Raw genomic sequence first — 17,782 nt, 5'->3', positions numbered from 1 at the left:
ACTTCCGGGTGCAAGTCCAATCTGGTAGCCGTTGCCATGTTGTGATACTTGAGGAAATCCAGTGTAGCCGAAGTTCATTCCGGCAAAGTGGACACAACAAGGAAAGAAAAATCACAAGTGGACAGACATCATGGAGGTAAGATGACAGTGACGCCCTTTGAAGAGGAAAAATGACCAAGTTTGTCGTCATGTGTGACGATCGGCCACAATAAAAGAAAACCCCAAAATCATTGGTGTTCACCACCCCAGTAAGGATGACGTTAAATACGAGCTGATCGATTGTACTAATTTAAATATTGTTTAATTTTTCAGGATTTTAATCGTTAACATATGAACATGTAAACACTGTAAGAGACATTTGAAACAGCAACTCTATATGAAACCAGGTTAACTTCTATTTGTTGAACGCTATGAAAGCTTGGCGGATGTGTTTAGTTTTGTCTTTCAAAGTAAAACTACATGTCAATGGAATGTGGGTTTGAGCTTGATAGTTTGGGCTAATTAACAGTTTTGTGAATGTAAAAAAATTGTTTAGTGTTGTGATGAATATAAATTGTCAGATAGTGTTATTCCACGGAAGAGGACGAGCTCGAGGGATTTTATTTTGAACAAACATTGCTGCATGTCCGTTTTAGTGTAGTTTGACACAACAGCCCGTGCGGTCCTGGCATCACTATATCGGGTTCCATTGATCAGCCTGAGCCGGGCCAGACTGTGGATTTGGGTCGGATGCTACGGTCACGCAGAGTTTCCGGTTGCGTCAAGTAGCTTTAACGTGGCTGTCGGTGCTTTGCTGGCTTGTGGGAGCGACAGTCAAGCGGTCGCCGAGTGAGCAACAGCGGCAGTACCCTGTACCGCAGCCTTGCGTCAAATGCGGCTAAAGCTAAGCCGCCGTAGGGGAGCCACGTTACCTCGGTAGCTAGCCAGTCTGCAGACGGGTTATTTTTAGGGCGTCCACATGTTCGAGTCCTCAACTCTCCCTGTTAATACTGGTTGCGGGAATTCTCTCTATTATCACCCATATGACTCCCCAACCTGCATGTACAATTAGTGCGCAGAGGTGAGCGAGGACATTGCGATTATTGTTCTCCTGGGAGGTGTCCAAAAAAAATATGGATCTAAATTTTTATTCGGATCTAACGGGTGGAACCGGGCATCACGATGGCGATCCAGAGTTCTTGGACCCGCAGTCCTTCAACGGATTTGACTCTGACAACAAGGTGACTCAATTGAGCTGTGAGGCATGACAGCCATTTGTCATCCAAACAAAACATGCAGGCATCCATACATTTTCTATGGCGCTTGTTCTCATTCGGGGTTATTCCGGCTGATGAGTCGAGAGGAGGGTTACACCTTGAACACCCCGTCAATAACAGGACACATATATAGACAAACACACTCACAATGGACAATTTAGAATCTAATGAGCCTAATATGCATGTTTTGGGGCATGTGGGAAAAAGCCAAAGAACATGCAAACTCTACACTGTTGAACTTTTGTAAGTCACGCCTCTGTCTTTCAGTTCCCCGGAGGTAGTGACAACTATCTAACGATTTCTGGGACGGCACATCCTTTCCTCGCTCCATCAGAGGTGAGTAAACTTGGTCAGTTTCCCACAGGACTGTAATCTATTTGTGGTGGTTTTGATGGGTGCCATTGCAATTTGCATAACTGGCAATTGATGCATGTGCTTTTTTAATAGTATATTATTTACATTCCTTGGACTTGTGTATGTGCGTTACATGTCTGGATCTGATATTTTTTTAATAATTCGGAGTTACGATAAATACTGCCACAGTGGGAACTCAAATGTATTAGTGGTAGGCCATCTTGTGAATGTGGACAGGAATGTTGAGACTGATCTGTCCCATCTCTTCACAGACGTTCCACACTCCCAGTCTGGGCGATGAGGAGTTCGAGATCCCACCCATATCCCTGGACCCCGATACGGCGCTCACCGTCTCCGATGTGGTGTCTCATTTCGGGGAGTTGTCTGACACCAGCCCTTCTGACAGTGTGGTGGTTCCCGGGAACGCTGTGGTGGAAGGCGATGACCCGTCCTTTGCCTCCACCTTTGTCCACCCGCCCTCGCAGGGGCTAGAGCACCTTAGTCTTGGGGTCATCAACCAATCCGGAGGACCTCTGCTGGGGTCGTCGCTTGGCATGGTGAGGATGTCATAAGATGTTCTCGCTCGAGGTTGAGTCACAGAAACGCGCTCCTCCTCCTGTAGGATCTGGGCCATCCCATCGGGTCCCAGTTCAGCAGCTCATCGCCGGTCACCATCGATGTTCCTCTGGGAGACATGAGCCAAGGCCTGCTGGGCTCCAACCAGCTGACCACCATCGACCAGTCAGAGCTCAGTGCTCAACTTGGGCTCGGCTTGGGAGCTGGGAATATTCTACAGCGCCCCGAGTCACCGGAGAACCCTCTGTCAGCCACACCGTCACCCACCAGCTCACTGCAGGATGACGACATGGACGACTTCAGAAGGGTTAGATTCCCACACAGACTTTCTTTCCAAATTGACCACGTCCTGTGTGACATGTTCTCTCCCCGCCATCAGAGCATCCTGGTGGAGTCCCCCATCTCTCCGACCTACTCTGCCGGGGTTATTTCCCTCGACCCCAGTTTGGCTGAGACACCGTTGTCCACTCCCACTGCGGGAATCTCGGCGGCCATCAGTCGGAAAGGAGGAGCTGCTGCCGGAGGTGCTGGGAAGAAAGGGAGGAGAAAGAAGGAGGAAAAGAAAGATCCCAACGAGCCACAGAAGCCTGTGTCGGCATACGCCCTCTTCTTTAGGGACACTCAAGCGGCCATCAAGGGACAAAACCCCAATGCCACGTTTGGAGAAGTATCCAAGATTGTGGCATCCATGTGGGACAGCCTGGGGGAGGAACAGAAACAGGTAAGAATAAACCAAGTACATTTTTTTTTCCATTCATTTTTGGTTGGTGCAAAGCTTTTATGTCATAACTACTTCCTGTATCTGCACTCTAAGCATCCTGGAAACTGGAGTTCTTTTAATAAATAAACCTAATCTACTACATTATTCATTCATTCATTCATTTTCTACCGCTTTTCCTCACGAGGGGTGCTGGAGCCTATCCCAGCTGTCTTCGGGCAAGAGGCGGGGTACACCCTGGACTGGTCGCCAGCCAATCACAGGGCACATATAGACAAACAACCATTCACACTCACATTCATACCTATGGACAATTTGGAGTCGCCAATTAACCTAGCATGTTTTTGGAATGTGGGAGGAAACCGGAGTACCCGGAGAAAACCCACGCATGCACGGGGAGAACATGCAAACTCCACACAGAGATGGCAGAGGGTGGAATTGAACCCTGGTCTCCTAGCTGTGAGGTCTGCGCGCTAACCACTCGGCCGCCGTGCTGGTCCATTAAATATATTATGTTAATTAATAACATATATATTTAATATTTACTCTAGACCAGAAACCACCAGCTTGCCCTCACACATCCATCCATCCATCCATCCATCTTCTATGACGCTTATCCTCACTTGGGTTGTATGTATGCTGGAGCCTATCCCAGTTGTCTTTGGGGTACACCCTGGACAGGTCATCAGCCAATCGCAGGGTACATATAGACAAACAGTCACACTCACAATTTGGAGTCACTAATTAACCTAAGAAAAAAAAATACGTCATTCAGTATTCGTTTTTACGAGCGCATTTGAATCCAACTGGCTGCACTCTTTATTTTGTGTGTGTACCAGCAAAGACAAAGTAACTGTATGACTGACAAGACATCGTCTCGCCTTGTTCGTTGTTGTTCTATAAAGCGTCAAGGTCGAGAGAGTGTCAGAGATTGTAGATTGAGATTGAGCCCCCTCTTCCTGCCTGTTTGGAGACGAGGTACAAGGAAAACAGATGCGCAATGCAATGTATGGAGGCCGGCAACAGTTTTGAATTTATTTTCATTGTGTGATTAATTTATTATTATGATTTTTTTTGAGAACAGGAAATCTTATGTTTTATCTCAAAAGATATCGTGACACTCCTTGTGCTACGCGTACCGAGTCACGCTGCTTCTCTGTTTATGGCATGTCATATATTAAAGCGTTACATGTTTTTGTTTGGGGCGGCACGGTGGTCGAGTGGTTAGTGCGTGTACCTCACAGTTAGGAGACCAGGGTTCAATTCCACCCTCTGTGTGGAGTTTGCATGTTCTCCCCGTGCATGCGTGGGTTTTCTCCGGGTACTCCGGTTTCCTCCCACATTCCAAAAACATGCTAGGTTAATTGACCACTCCAAATTGTCCATAGGTATGAATGTGAGTGTGAATGGTTGTTTGTCTATATGTGCCCTGTGATTGGCTGGCGACCGGTCCAGGGTGTACCCCGCCTCTCGCCCGAAGACAGCTGGGATAGGCTCCAGCACCCCCCGCGACCCTTGTGAGGAAAAAGCGGTAGAAAATGAATGAATGTTTTTGTTTGTCCGATATCTAATTCTAATTTTGATATCTAATTGTGTCGGTGATAAAGTCCTTGTCCTTTTTTTTTTTTTGAAGGTTTACAAGAGGAAAAATGAACTGGCCAAGAAGGATTACTTGAAAGCACTTGCAGAATACAGAGCCGGTCTAAATTCTCAGGTGGGTTTTTTTTTTATGTGGGTAAAAAAAGTTGCTGCTGATCTCATGTACATGTTGTTATGTCTACCATTGTCTCTTCAGGCTCCCATTGAAATTTTAGATTCAACGCCTTCGCTGCCTACTCGAGCCCCTTCAACTACTCCAGCACCTGTTGTCACCCCAACGCCGCCCCCAGCAACCCGCCCCACCAGGGCGCAGCAGTACAATCCCGAGGAGAACACCATCACCAACATATGCACCTCCAACATCATCCTGGACCTGCCTCAGGTCACTACGCGCTCCCGCACAGGTGCCATCAAACCGCAGCCACCTGTCCCCGCCACTGCCCCCAGCCCTCCCACAGTCACCAAGATCATCATCAAGCAGACACAGTTGCCCTCTGGCGCCGTCTCCGTCACAGCAATGCCCGCCTCATCGCCTCGCCAACCGCCACCACTACAGCAGATGCAGAGCACCCCTCCACCGCCACGGCTGCAACAGATGGTACATGCCCAGCCTCCGCCCCCTCTACAGGCGAAACCTCGAGGAGGGGGCGCGGCCGCCGCTACAGCTCCTCCTCCCTTGCAGATCAAAGTGGTCCCGGCGGCTCGCCAGTCAGATTCCGGCGTGCCGATAATTGTGAAGTCGGCGCCCGAAACATCGGACACAGCAATGGAGGTGGGACAGTCGACTGCTTTGGTGGCGAAAGGAGAGGAAGTAGTGGACGCCGAGGAGGGGGTAAGTTCAACTTCGTCGGACCGCCAGAAGGTACTGACAATGTTTACAACGTGTGCTTGTGTGTCAGATGGAGGTGGAGTTGAATGTTGCACCCGGGCCCACCATCACGACGGCCGCGGGTCCAAACATTTGCTTGCGTGCTGGCTGCACCAACCCAGCGGTGGAGAGCAAAGACTGGGACAAAGAGTACTGCAGCAACGAGTGTGTTGCCACTCACTGCAGGTCAGTCCACCTTCTAGTGGGGGTGTTTTGATCTGATATTGATCTCTCGGATATCCGGCCCATGTCAGCAAAAAAGTATGTGATTATATTGACCGCATGTAAAACCTCTGATATTGGCACCAGATTGCAAACGCCCACATGATCACAACAAGGACGTGTGCTAACATGTTAACAAAGTAGCAAGGAGTAGGAGTTAGGCCATAAAACGCAAAAACTTGTCATGCACATCTTTTCCGTGGTGGCACTAAATCGGGGAACTTTAAAACCACCAACCCCATCGCACATTTGAGCAGTGTAACAAACGACATGAGGATATTCACAAGACCAAGGTTCCCTGAAGCATCCAATGCTGTTTGAAACATTTACATTTAAAAAGTCATTGGTGAAATCTGAAAAAGAGCCAGCCACTGTCTGTGGTGAGTAATGTTGATGATTGACGGCTTCATTTAGCACCTTGTGCTTTGCTACGTTATGCCTAGCTGCCACTACATTGTGAATAAAACTATACCTTAGATGCATACAGAAGTACAAGAGTCAGTGTTTTCTCATACTTTCTGTTGTATACATTAGTATGTAAGATCTGATCAGTAACTGCACCAGCTGATACTCCAGGCTGCAATAAATGTATCGCAAATGGAAAAGTCTTATCAGGACACACCTGACCTGACTTTGATTGAACATTTTCCTTTCTTCTGCAGGGACGTTTTCACAGCCTGGTGCGCCATTCGAGGGCGGAACTCCACCACCGTCACATAGTGCCACCAGGACACGCTCCTTTGTGTGTGAATGAATGAATGAATGAATGAGTGGTGGCCATATGAGGCTCAGGAATTGGTACTTGTGTTTTAACCAGGCACACCAATGGCACACCTGGGGGGAGGAACTTCAAGACTCTGCTGCTTTGCACTCTCTCCAGCAGGGGGAGGGGAGGAATACATCCATTATATGTAAAAAAGAAAGAGGACATTTTATAAAGACAATGTTTTTTAATGAACTTGAAGAAACTGTGCAGGGAGGAAAAGAATTTCCAATGTTTTTTTTCCGATAATTTCAGTGATTTCACTGTTACATTGAGGATCAATGTTTGTTTGTGTGTGTGTGTGTGTGTGTGTAATATCGGTCGGCTCTTGTGTTGTAAAAAGTGCGTTCTATTGTAAACAACTCCCTGTGAAACATGGAGCATCACTTGATCATTTCCGCGTGTCATCTGCATGGACACATTTTTTAAATACATATTCATGACAGTTTGGAGGTGAAAACACATTTAGGGACTTAGGGGCTTCTAGCACAGTGCAAGGCTCTGAGAACTGGTGCTATGATTCAGGAAAGAAAAAACAAAAGCTGTGGTTCACTGCCCAATGAAAGTGCTCCCGCCTGGATTATTTTTTTTTACTTATTCAGTGTCACATGGACCACCTGAGATGTAAAACGAACAAAAAAAAAAGACTTCAGCCCTGTTAACACTACTACTGGAACATACTTTTCGGTTTTTAAATTAACATGAAACAGTAATAATGGGATGCTCGTTTGCTGAGTACATTGTCAGGAAGGGGCAACTTCACTATAAAGGATAAACCTGCAAGTGTTTTCAATGGTGAAATAAAATTGTTTGTTTTAATACAGTTGGTATTTGGAACCTCACAGATGACACCAATGAACAGAATGAATCCCAAATCCCAGAGCTGTTTTCAAGGCAAAAATACAATACTTTTCCATTAAATCATATTTCTATCAATTTCCATATATTTCTCATTAATTTAAATAAATTGATCTTTGGTGGGAACTATATAAACAACAATAAAATTAAAATACAATTTAAATATACAATACACCCCCCATACACCCCAGATTCTTATGAAAATGGTGATGCTATTAATGTTTTTCAAAACTGACAATGAAACAAATATTTTACCATAAAAATAACAAATTGAAAATGTTTGCCATTTATTTATATAGAATCTGACAAGATAATTATAAATTATTATTGAGATATTTTTTGCATCATTAAAGACGTTATCTGTTTTTAACACTGAACCCTTTCAGTGTTTAAAAACATAACGTGGGAGGTTATGTTTACTTTCGGTTCCTCCTCTCATTTTTTGTCGCGAGATTTGAGCTCCTCTCGATACGTTTGATGACGACGGCGGGAAAAACACCGTGGCGGGAAAAAGGGGGGCAAAGGTGATCAACACGCGACAGGGGGCGTTGTTGGGCGATATTTTAAATATGCCCACCCCCCAAAAAAAACAAACAAAACGAAATAAATTACAATTTAAAAAAAACAAGTTATATTTACTAATATTTTTATTAGTATTTTTTATAACGTTTTGATGCTATTTTGTTTATTTTGGACATATGCATAGAATAAGGAAAAGGGGAGGGAGGAGGAGGTGGACTTAATTATGAGAGCTTGGTGTCGTCGTAGTGCATAGAGAGAGAGAGAGAGCGGGGGGGACATAACAGGAGAGAAATACTCCATGGTTTTTCATATGTAAATCCACTATTAGAAGGATTTACAAGAGGCAATAACATAATTTCGCGCGAGGAGGAGGAAGGCGCGTTGTATTGAGCGGATATCAGCTTCACAAGTACCACCACTTTACCATCATCATCATCATCATCCGGCCTGCTGAGACGCGAGGCCGGTGGCTGGAGTGTGCAGCTGCAGCAGACTCACCATGGCGGTTAACCTGGACAAGGAGGCGTACTACCGGCGGATAAAAAGACTCTACAGCAACTGGAAGGTATAAAATATTGGAGAGCCGGCCGGCGTGGGAAAGACTACTAAAACTTGCTAGCCAGCAATCCAGCTAGCTTGCTTGTCCAACTAGCTAGCTACCTTAGCATCGCTCAAACGTACTTCATATTAAACAAACAAGCGCCCCGTTTGTAAATAAATCACTAGCAGGCAATTCTTTAACTATGTCGAAGCTCAGAACATTCTACCGTGTCGCCATGTTGTCACTCAAAACACAGTAACTCAATTTAGCTCAATGCTAATGCTAAAGGTGGCTAGTTGGACAACGCCAGTGAAGGAGGCAGCATGTGCAAGATGCCCTCATGAGCTTTTGGGTGGCACACACTCTAACTGCATTCGCCACTTACAACGACTGGTAATTCCACTTTACTATGTAATATTTGGCGTTTTTTAAGCATATATTCCTCGTACAGTTCACCCATGCTATGGTATGGGTTAGTTGTACACACTACCTTGACATTACCACACACACACACACACACACACACACACACACACACACACACACACACACAGAGATCTACATGATGGACTCTTAAGTGTGTACTTCTAACTGCCACTGCACTACATCAATATGTACATGTATATGCTGATGGAGGTTTTTGCATTATATTTTGCTTGATTTGCTATTATATTGTTGATATTTTTGCTGTTTACTGTATTTGCTATTTGTACCTTATTTTATTTATTTTATTTTATTAGACTGTTTTACATAGTACCATTCCCTTATTTTCTTGAACCCCGCATGCACTCGTGTTTTCGAAATCTTTAAGCTGCTGGATCTGTGAATTCCTTTGGAGATGAATAAAGTGTCTAGAAGACATTCACACTCACCTTCACACGTATGAACAATTTAGAGAGTTTAGACTAAAATGCATGTTTTTGGGATGTGGTATTGCCCAGAAGAAGCCTTTGGCAGGGACGTACATGCAAACTAATCAATAACTGATGTGATAACCTTTTTATATATTCATAATTTGTATGTGTCTATAAGCATTTTCAAAAACATAACTTTGTCTTTCCTCCCAGAAAGGAGAGGATGAGTTTGGTAAAGTCGATGCTATTGTGGTCTCTGTGGGGGTGGACGAGGAAATTGTGTATGCCAAATCCACAGCCATACAGGTAAGATATTTGTATTTATTGTTAACAATGGTCAAGTTGATTATGCTAAAGGGATCCTGTCTCTTCAGACTTGGCTATTTGGCTATGAGCTGACGGACACCATTATGGTCTTCTGCGACACCAAGATTCTCTTCCTGGCCAGCAAAAAGAAGGTGGACTTCCTCAAACAGGTGGCCATCACCAAGGGTAATGAGAATGCCAATGGCATTCCACCCATCACGCTGCTCACCAGGGAAAAGGTGAGACCTAAGCATGGTTTTCAAATTATTTTTAAAAATATTTTTGTGTCCCGAACCTCAAATATGCAGTATTTAACAAATTCAACTGAGCGTCCATTGAGTTTTTATGATTTATTATGTGTTAATGGTAAAAGCAGGATTATGTCAGATATATGGTGTTCTAATGGTCTTAAATGTAGGCATATATGCTAATCTCCTATTTTATACACCACCATGAAATATGGAGGGAGTTAAACAAGATGCTAATTCTCGCCAAATTTCATGCAAATTGCCTTAATACTGACCGACTTTTGTTTTGGGGAAAAAAATGCAGAATGTTGACGCTGGTGGATGTGGCGTGTCTTCCAGAACGAGAGCAACAAGCCGAACTTTGACAAGATGCTGGAGGCCATCCGCGGCAGCCATAAAGGCAAGACGGTGGGCATATTCAGCAAGGACAAGTTTCCCGGCGACTACATGAAGAGTTGGAACGACACTCTCACGGCCGAGGGGCTACAAAAGGCAAAGAGAGCTTCAAAGCTGGGAATTATGATTATGATGATAACCGAGAGCGAGTGTGTCTGATGATATTTCCTGTTCCATCCCCTTGCAGGTGGACATCAGTGCTGTGGTGGCATACACCATGGCGGTAAAGGAGGACGGCGAGCTCAACTTGATGAAGAAGGCGGCGGCCATCACCAGTGAGGTTTACTCCAAGTTCTTTAAGGAGCGTGTCATGGAAATAGTCGACGCAGATGAGGTGATGATGTGGTCATTGTAGACGAACACTTTTTTTTTTCCCTTGCTCACATGTATTTTCCTGCCAACAGAAAGTGCGCCACAGCAAACTGGCTGAGTCTGTGGAGAAGGCAATCGAGGAGAAGAAGTATTTGGGTGGCGTGGACCCAACTACAGTGGAGATGTGTTACCCTCCCATCATCCAGAGCGGCGGAAACTACAGCCTCAAGTTCAGCGTTGTCAGGTAGCTTATTATTGTTATTACTAATATGGAGGAATGTATGTTTCCCATTAACATTTTGTGACAATACACGTGTTGTAAAAAAAACAAAACAATATATATTGTCGTGTGAAATCCATTAAAATTTTTAAAAATAGTTTTTTGGATAGAAAATGAGTGAATATTTTAATTACATTTTTATTTATTTTTTAACCTTTTACACTTATTTTGCCAGCATGGAGTGTGTGTTTTTGTCAGTAAATGAAATGTCTGGTAATTAAATGCAGAAATCTTTACGTTTTTAACAATGCAATACATCATTGGCTATTTCATAAGCTGATGAAACTTGGCTAACGTTGCTAATGGGACTGTACACATTCACTGTACACATAGCTACAAAGTCTTCAACAAACTGTAATGCCCGTGCTTGTGGTTTAAGGAAGACGCAGTCACTTACATTGTCTCATTAATGTAAGATGTTTATGACACCCTTATTTTGTTGACACAATTAGACCATCTTTAGTGACTCAGGGTATTGTTGGGCAGTGGCTCTGGATGTTGATTGACTGTCTTCGGTGACACTTCTCTTCAACACTGGCTGAAAGTCAGGATGTCCCTATTGGTAGATGCTCCCTCCTTTTTAAGGGTGACTCAAGGGTGTGTTCCAACTGTAGTGGGATCACAGGTACTACGAACCTTAGTTGAACCTTGGCTACAGGAGGTGCAATGTGGTTTTTGTCCTAGTCAAGGAACACTGAGCCAGCTCTAAACCCTTACAAAGGTACTGGAGGGTACATTGGATTTGCCCAATCGGTCCGCATGTGCTTTGTAGACTTGCAAAATGCATTCAACAATATGTCTCATGGTGTCCTGTGGTGGGTGCTCTGAGAATACAGGATACAATGTGGTTCTGGTGGGTTCATCAGGCTTTTGATGTTTAGCCTTTACAGGGGCGGTTTTCAACTGAGTGTGAAGCTTCTAGGATGAGACTAAGGACCTCCATATTCCAGGCAATGATTCTCAGTCGGAAAAGTGTGGATTGCATCCTTTCTGGGTTGGGAGTGAAGTCTTGCCTCAGGTGTTGGTGTTGAAGTATCTCATGGTCTTGTTCACGAATGAGGGAAGGTTGTAGAGTGAGGTCGACAGGTGCAACATCTGCAATCATGTGGTCGTTGTACCGGACTGTCATGGTGAAGAGAGAGCTGAGCTGTAAGGGAAGATTTCCATTTACCACTCCTCACTTGTGGTTGTGACCGAAATAATGAGACTGCAGATTTCCTCCATAGGGGGCTGGACTCACCTGGAGTCATACGTGGATAAGTGGAAGAAAATAGATGGATATTTAATATATTTCACAATTCAACAAGTTAATGGGGTATTTGTTTTGACATTTTAATTCATTCATATTTACGGTTTGGTTCCATTAAATATCAAGCCACTTAAATGTATTCATTGGTTCAAATCTGGTGGGGAATCATAATTGTCCATTCATTATTGTGATAATTTAATGTGTGACCAATATATAAAACATATTTACAATTCAGCAAAGGGTGAATTTGAATATGTATTTCACATTGATTAATTCATATTAACATTTTTAGCAAAAACCTAATGTCACATCAAATAGAAAATTTATTTTTTTGGTTAAAATCTGTTGGCCACAAAATAAGCATTAGAATTAATGGGCAATTATGTTTTTTTTGCCCAATATATTTATTATTTTTTAATTCCTTCAGCGACAAGAACCATATGCACTTTGGTGCCATCACATGTGCCATGGGCATCCGGTACAAGTCATACTGTTCCAACCTAGTGCGCACGCTCATGGTGGACCCGCCACAGGAGATGCAGGACAACTACAACTTCCTACTGCAGGTGGAGGAGGAGCTGCTCAAGGAGCTCAAGCACGGTGTGTTTAGGAGCATGGAACTTTTTTTTTCTTCTTTTTGAAAACTATTTTAATGCATTTCCTCCCATCAGGCGTGAAAATCTGTGATGCCTACAATGCTGTTCTGGAGTATGTGAAGAAGGAGAAGCCTGATCTTGTTGCTAAGCTGACCAAAAATCTTGGGTCGGTTCTTCTAAATTAACATGCACGCACTCTGCGCTGAAAGACACCGGTCTCACATGTGGATTTGCAGGTTTGTGATGGGAATCGAGTTCAGAGAGGGCTCCTTGGTGCTCAACTCAAAGAATCAGTACAAGCTGAAGAAAGGTAATCATGACCACATGTTTAAACATCATGCTATGTGTTCTTGTTTTTGACGTCAGATACACAAAAAATTCAATTATATTTATGGAGTCCCTTAATGGGTTGTGGTTGTAGTGCTTTGGAGGACATGCTAGCATACATGTAATACAGAATGTTATACTTATTGGTCGACTGGTCAATGATTTGTGAAAAATTAGTTGCTAAGCCCAGATGCCCCTGAAAAATATTCTGCTTTATGGTGGCCATGTTTTTCCACATGTGTGTAACAAATTTGGTCATTCAACTAAAAGGACTCTAAAACAATGGTGTGTGTGTGTGTGTGTGTGTGTGTGTGTGTGTGTGTGTGTGGGGCAGGCATGGTGCTCAGTATCAGCTTAGGCCTGGCCGACCTCATCAACAAGGATGGCAAAAAAGAAGAACAGAAGAAGTACGCCTTGTTTGTCGGTGACACGGTGCAAATCAACGAGGTGATCTTTCTCAATGCGCACAAACTCTGCACAATTAGTTGTGTAGAATTAAATGTGTGTTTTTGCGGCAGGAGGAGACAGCTGCTGTGCTCACACCCGTTAAGAAGAAGATTAAAAACGTGGGCATCTTCCTTAAGGTAAGAACTCTTGTGTCTTGACAGCTGTCATTTGAATATTAGTGTGACTGCCATCTTTGAAAATGCCCTGTTTCTCTTTTAGAATGATGACGAGGACGATGAAGAAGAGGATGGGGATGACGCAGAAGAGCTGTTGGGAAAAGGTGCTCGTGGTGCGGCGCTGCTCGCCGATAGAACCCGGGTGAGTTGAGGAGTGTGTGTGAGGCACGTTCACTTGACGTGCTCTTGAGAGCTGTTGACTAAGCATTTTTTCTGGTCTCTACTAGCTACTTGGAAAGGTAAGTAGTCAGCACTGATGAAAGCAAGCCCGTTCTTTTGTGTGTTTGTGTGGATCATCGCCATACATCATCATGTGTGTTGTTGGTCATTGTTGGCACATGCATGGCACTCGCTCACGTGTCTGTCGCCCACTCAGAACGAGATGACTGCGGAAGAGAAGCGTCGCGCCCACCAGAAGGAGCTGGCTAACAGTTTGAACGAGGAGGCCAAGCGACGTCTAACTGAGCAGAAAGGAGAGCAGCAGATCCAGAAGTGAGTCGTTATGGGGTTGGCAACGGCCCGGCCTGTCCTGGTTTTGACCTCCACTCTCCTCCTTTTTAGGGCCAGAAAATCCAATGTGTCCTACAAGAACATTTCTCAGATGCCGAGAGAAAAGGACATCAGAGAAATGAAGATCTTCATCGACAAGAAATACGAGACGGTTGTCATGCCTGTCTTTGGCATCGCCACACCATTTCACATCGCCACCATCAAGGTCCGCCTCATCTTGGAACAGTCATTGATTGACTGGACCTAACATTTGTTTTTTTCCCCTCTTTGCTTCTAGAACATCAGCATGTCTGTAGAAGGTGACTACACGTACCTGAGGATCAACTTCTACGTTCCCGGCAGCTCCCTCGGTCGACAGGAAGGAAACATTTTCCCCAACCCGGATGCCACTTTTGTCAAGGAAATGTATGTACTAATACAGTTTTATAATTATGGCTGGGATGGTTTTTTTTTATGTAAATGTGTCTTATCAAAATTAAGACCAATCTGAAAAATTGCAAAAATGTACAATTTGCACTGTTGGATCTTAATGAGGTTCAAAGTAAAGCTTTAAATTGCAAAAAGAAATGGAAATGAATTAATGGTGCCAACCATTAATTTTATCCAATTTTTTAAAATCCAATTAAGTCCAATTAATCTGCTCCAAAAAGCCAAAAATGTTACCTTAAATACGTTTTCATAGTTTTACTTTGAGAAAACACTTCAAAATGCACATAAATACATGTAGATGATGAATGAAAGGTATAAATGAACATGTAAGGTTACCTTTGCCTTCATTGAAAACACGATTCTTGACGTGACTGAAAACAGGAAAGTGGTGGTGGTTGGTCTTGCTGCCACATTGTGTCTTTGGGAACAGTCACATCTTCGGTAAAGGTAAAAGTAATTGTAAATGTTAATTTGTCTCATTAATTCGTCATTTATATGCATTTATAATTGGTTTATGCATGTTACACTTTAAGTCAACACCGCATTTTAAAGTCAAGCCCTGATGATGTCATAGATAACCCATAAATTGTATTTCTATTATTTATTCATTCATTCATTTTCTACCGGTTATCCTCACGAGGGTCGCGGGGGTGCTGGAGCCTATCCCACCTGTCTTCGGGTGAGAGGCGGGGTACACCCTGAACTGGTCGCCAGCCAATCACAGGGCACATATAGACAAACAACCATTCACACTCACATTCATACCTATGGACAATTTGGAGTCGGCAATTAACCTAGCAATAAATCTGATATGATGGTGCCCTCTGGTGGTCGTTAAGTAGTAATAATCCAGTGTGTTAACAACATAAAATAAAACTAAAGCGTACTGACAAGCGATGCTTCCTTCCCACTTTGTCAGCACGTACCGTGCATCCAACCTGAAGGCGCCTGGCGACACCTCAGTGCCATCCACTAATCTGCAGAACGCCTTCCGCATCATCAAGGAGGTGCAGAAGCGCTACAAGACTCGAGAGGCAGAGGAGAAGGAGAAGGAGGGCATCGTCAAGCAGGACTCGCTAGTTATCAACCTGAATCGCAGCAACCCCAAACTCAAAGACCTCTACATCCGACCGAACATCGCTCAGAAGAGAATGCAAGGGTCCCTGGAGGCACACACAAATGGTAAAGTCCAAGGCCATGCATTCACTGAGGCCGCCATCGCTGCCTCTGCCATTGTTTCAATCACTTTCCACTCATCTCCTGTGGCAGGTTTCCGTTTCACATCTGTCCGTGGCGACAAAGTGGACATACTTTATAACAACATCAAGCATGCCGTCTTCCAGCCATGTGACGGCGAGATGATCATCGTCTTGCACTTCCACCTCAAGGTTGTGCCAGAAGAACATGCCACTCATCTTCTAACTCCAAAGTTGAACTCACGAGTATCCACTTTGCCCCTCATATAGAACGCAATCATGTTTGGCAAACGGCGCCACACGGACGTGCAGTTCTACACGGAGGTGGGGGAGATCACCACGGATCTGGGCAAACACCAGCACATGCACGACCGCGACGACCTCTACGCCGAGCAGATGGAGCGCGAGATGCGGCACAAGCTAAAGTCTGCTTTCAAAAACTTCATTGAGAAGGTAGAGACGCTAACACGGGAGGAGCTGGAGTTCGAGGTTCCATTCAGGGACCTCGGGTAAGTTCCACCATTTTTAGATTTTTTCCCCGGCGACCAAGACATCTAATTGGGGGGGGTGTGTTTGCAGCTTCCAGGGTGCCCCCTACAGGAGCACCTGCCTTCTGCAGCCCACTTCTAGCTCCCTCGTCAACGTAACAGAATGGCCGCCATTTGTGGTGACACTGGATGAGGTGGAACTGGTCCACTTTGAACGTGTACAATTCCACCTGAAAAACTTTGACGTGGTCATTGTGTACAAGGACTACAACAAGAAAGTCACCATGATCAACGCCGTGCCTGTCAACTCCCTGGACCCCATCAAGGAGTGGCTCAAGTAAGCTTGCCATCGCATTGAGGATGCCCACAAAAAAAAGCAAGCTCCTTTTTGATTCATGCTTGTCTTTTCCTGGCAGCTCGTGTGATATCAAGTACACAGAAGGCGTGCAGTCTCTGAACTGGACCAAGATTATGAAGACCATCGTTGATGACCCCGAGGGCTTCTTTGAGCAGGGAGGATGGTCTTTTCTGGATCCTGAGAGCGAGGTCTGTCCCATACTTTTCCCATACCCAAATTTTCAAAAATGTGACTTTTTTTAATGACTTTTTCTCATTTATGCGACAGGGGAGCGGCGCCGAAGAAGATTCGGAGTCTGAGATGGAGGATGAAACCTTTAACCCCTCTGGGGATGATGAGGAATTTGAGGAAGAGGAGGACAGCGATGAAGACTACAGCTCAGAAACTGAGGATTCCAGTACGTTTCCACTCTTTTCTTTTAAGCAATGTGAACGCTGCGTGTTGACCAGTAAAGTTGTGTGCAGACTATAGCGCGTCGCTGGGCAGCGAGGAGGAGAGCGGCAAAGACTGGGACGAGCTGGAGGAGGAGGCCCGAAAAGGTAAGCACTACCTGGTCCGGATCCGCTGGAGCCAAGAATGACATGTAATTGACATTGATGATGATGTTGTCCAGCTGACAAGGAGAGTCACTATGAGGATGAAGACACATCTAACAAGAAGAGGAAGATCCGCTCGTCTGCAATAACCCCCAGCAAGAAGAAGAGGCGACACTAAACTGCCAAACCTTCACCAACCCCCCCTTTCTTCCATAGCACCCTCACTTTTCCTCAACTGGTTCTTTGGACTCTGACGTTGCCCGCTCAGATACACAACATGTGTGCGTGTGTTTGTGTGTGTGTGTGTAGACATAGAGGCTATTGTCTGTGTTGGTCTACACATGGTTACAGTGACGTACCAGCATTTTCTCTTCATTCCTTGTCTCTCTGCATTGTGTGCGTGCGTGTGTGTGTATGCGTGTGCAACGTGTTTTTTGCTAATGTTTTTGTTAGCTAGTAAAACACTTGATATTTTATAGCAAGCCCCACCCCCTTGCGATGCCTTCACTGAACAATTTGAGGGCATTCCAGAACTTGTTTTTTTGAGGGGGGGTGGCTGATTAGTTGTTTTTTTGTTTTTTTTAATGGGGTATACACACACACACACACATACGTGCACACAACCTCCCTTGTCTTTTGTCTCATTTCTGCTTTGAGTAGATATGTTTGTTCTCCAATTAAGTCTAAAAAAATCTTTTTTTGTTTTTGGAATAAAATTAAAAGGAAATGTTATTTCTTATGTGTGGAATTCCTCATTGGTCATCTCAACCAATCAGAGCTAATGTTGAACTAATGCT

At 44.4% G+C, this 17,782-nt stretch overlaps 2 protein-coding genes across 3 annotated transcripts; both read left to right on the top strand.

Annotated features, from left to right (window-relative positions):
- On the top strand, nucleotides 1–7,175 carry tox4b (TOX high mobility group box family member 4 b). 2 transcript variants are annotated; one of them, XM_058067016.1, is made up of 9 exons: nucleotides 1–136; nucleotides 1,524–1,592; nucleotides 1,883–2,167; nucleotides 2,233–2,493; nucleotides 2,566–2,907; nucleotides 4,538–4,618; nucleotides 4,700–5,335; nucleotides 5,403–5,557; nucleotides 6,256–7,175. In XM_058067016.1, the coding sequence occupies exons 1-9, from the start codon at nucleotides 131–133 to the stop codon at nucleotides 6,311–6,313; spliced, it is 1,893 nt and encodes a 630-aa protein (XP_057922999.1). In that variant the 5' UTR covers nucleotides 1–130; the 3' UTR covers nucleotides 6,314–7,175. The 2 variants fall into 2 exon arrangements, with proteins under 2 accessions (XP_057922999.1, XP_057922998.1); XM_058067015.1 differs by lacking the exon at nucleotides 1–136 and adding an exon at nucleotides 193–1,220.
- Nucleotides 7,176–7,960: 785 nt separating this feature from the next.
- supt16h (SPT16 homolog, facilitates chromatin remodeling subunit) lies at nucleotides 7,961–17,717 on the top strand. Its single transcript, XM_058068860.1, has 23 exons — nucleotides 7,961–8,301; nucleotides 9,345–9,437; nucleotides 9,506–9,676; nucleotides 10,025–10,177; nucleotides 10,269–10,415; nucleotides 10,486–10,637; nucleotides 12,350–12,522; nucleotides 12,594–12,684; nucleotides 12,755–12,828; nucleotides 13,180–13,292; nucleotides 13,364–13,429; nucleotides 13,512–13,610; nucleotides 13,845–13,960; nucleotides 14,030–14,183; nucleotides 14,256–14,383; nucleotides 15,327–15,589; nucleotides 15,677–15,795; nucleotides 15,874–16,112; nucleotides 16,183–16,428; nucleotides 16,508–16,637; nucleotides 16,717–16,846; nucleotides 16,914–16,988; nucleotides 17,063–17,717. Exons 1-23 carry the CDS (start codon nucleotides 8,236–8,238, stop codon nucleotides 17,161–17,163), a joined length of 3,099 nt encoding a protein of 1,032 aa, XP_057924843.1. The 5' UTR covers nucleotides 7,961–8,235; the 3' UTR covers nucleotides 17,164–17,717.
- Nucleotides 17,718–17,782: the final 65 nt, after the last annotated feature.

Source organism: Doryrhamphus excisus, chromosome 3, assembly GCF_030265055.1.
Source record: "Doryrhamphus excisus isolate RoL2022-K1 chromosome 3, RoL_Dexc_1.0, whole genome shotgun sequence".
Lineage (NCBI taxonomy): Eukaryota > Metazoa > Chordata > Actinopteri > Syngnathiformes > Syngnathidae > Doryrhamphus > Doryrhamphus excisus.
This window is presented reverse-complemented; position numbering and strand designations above follow the sequence as displayed.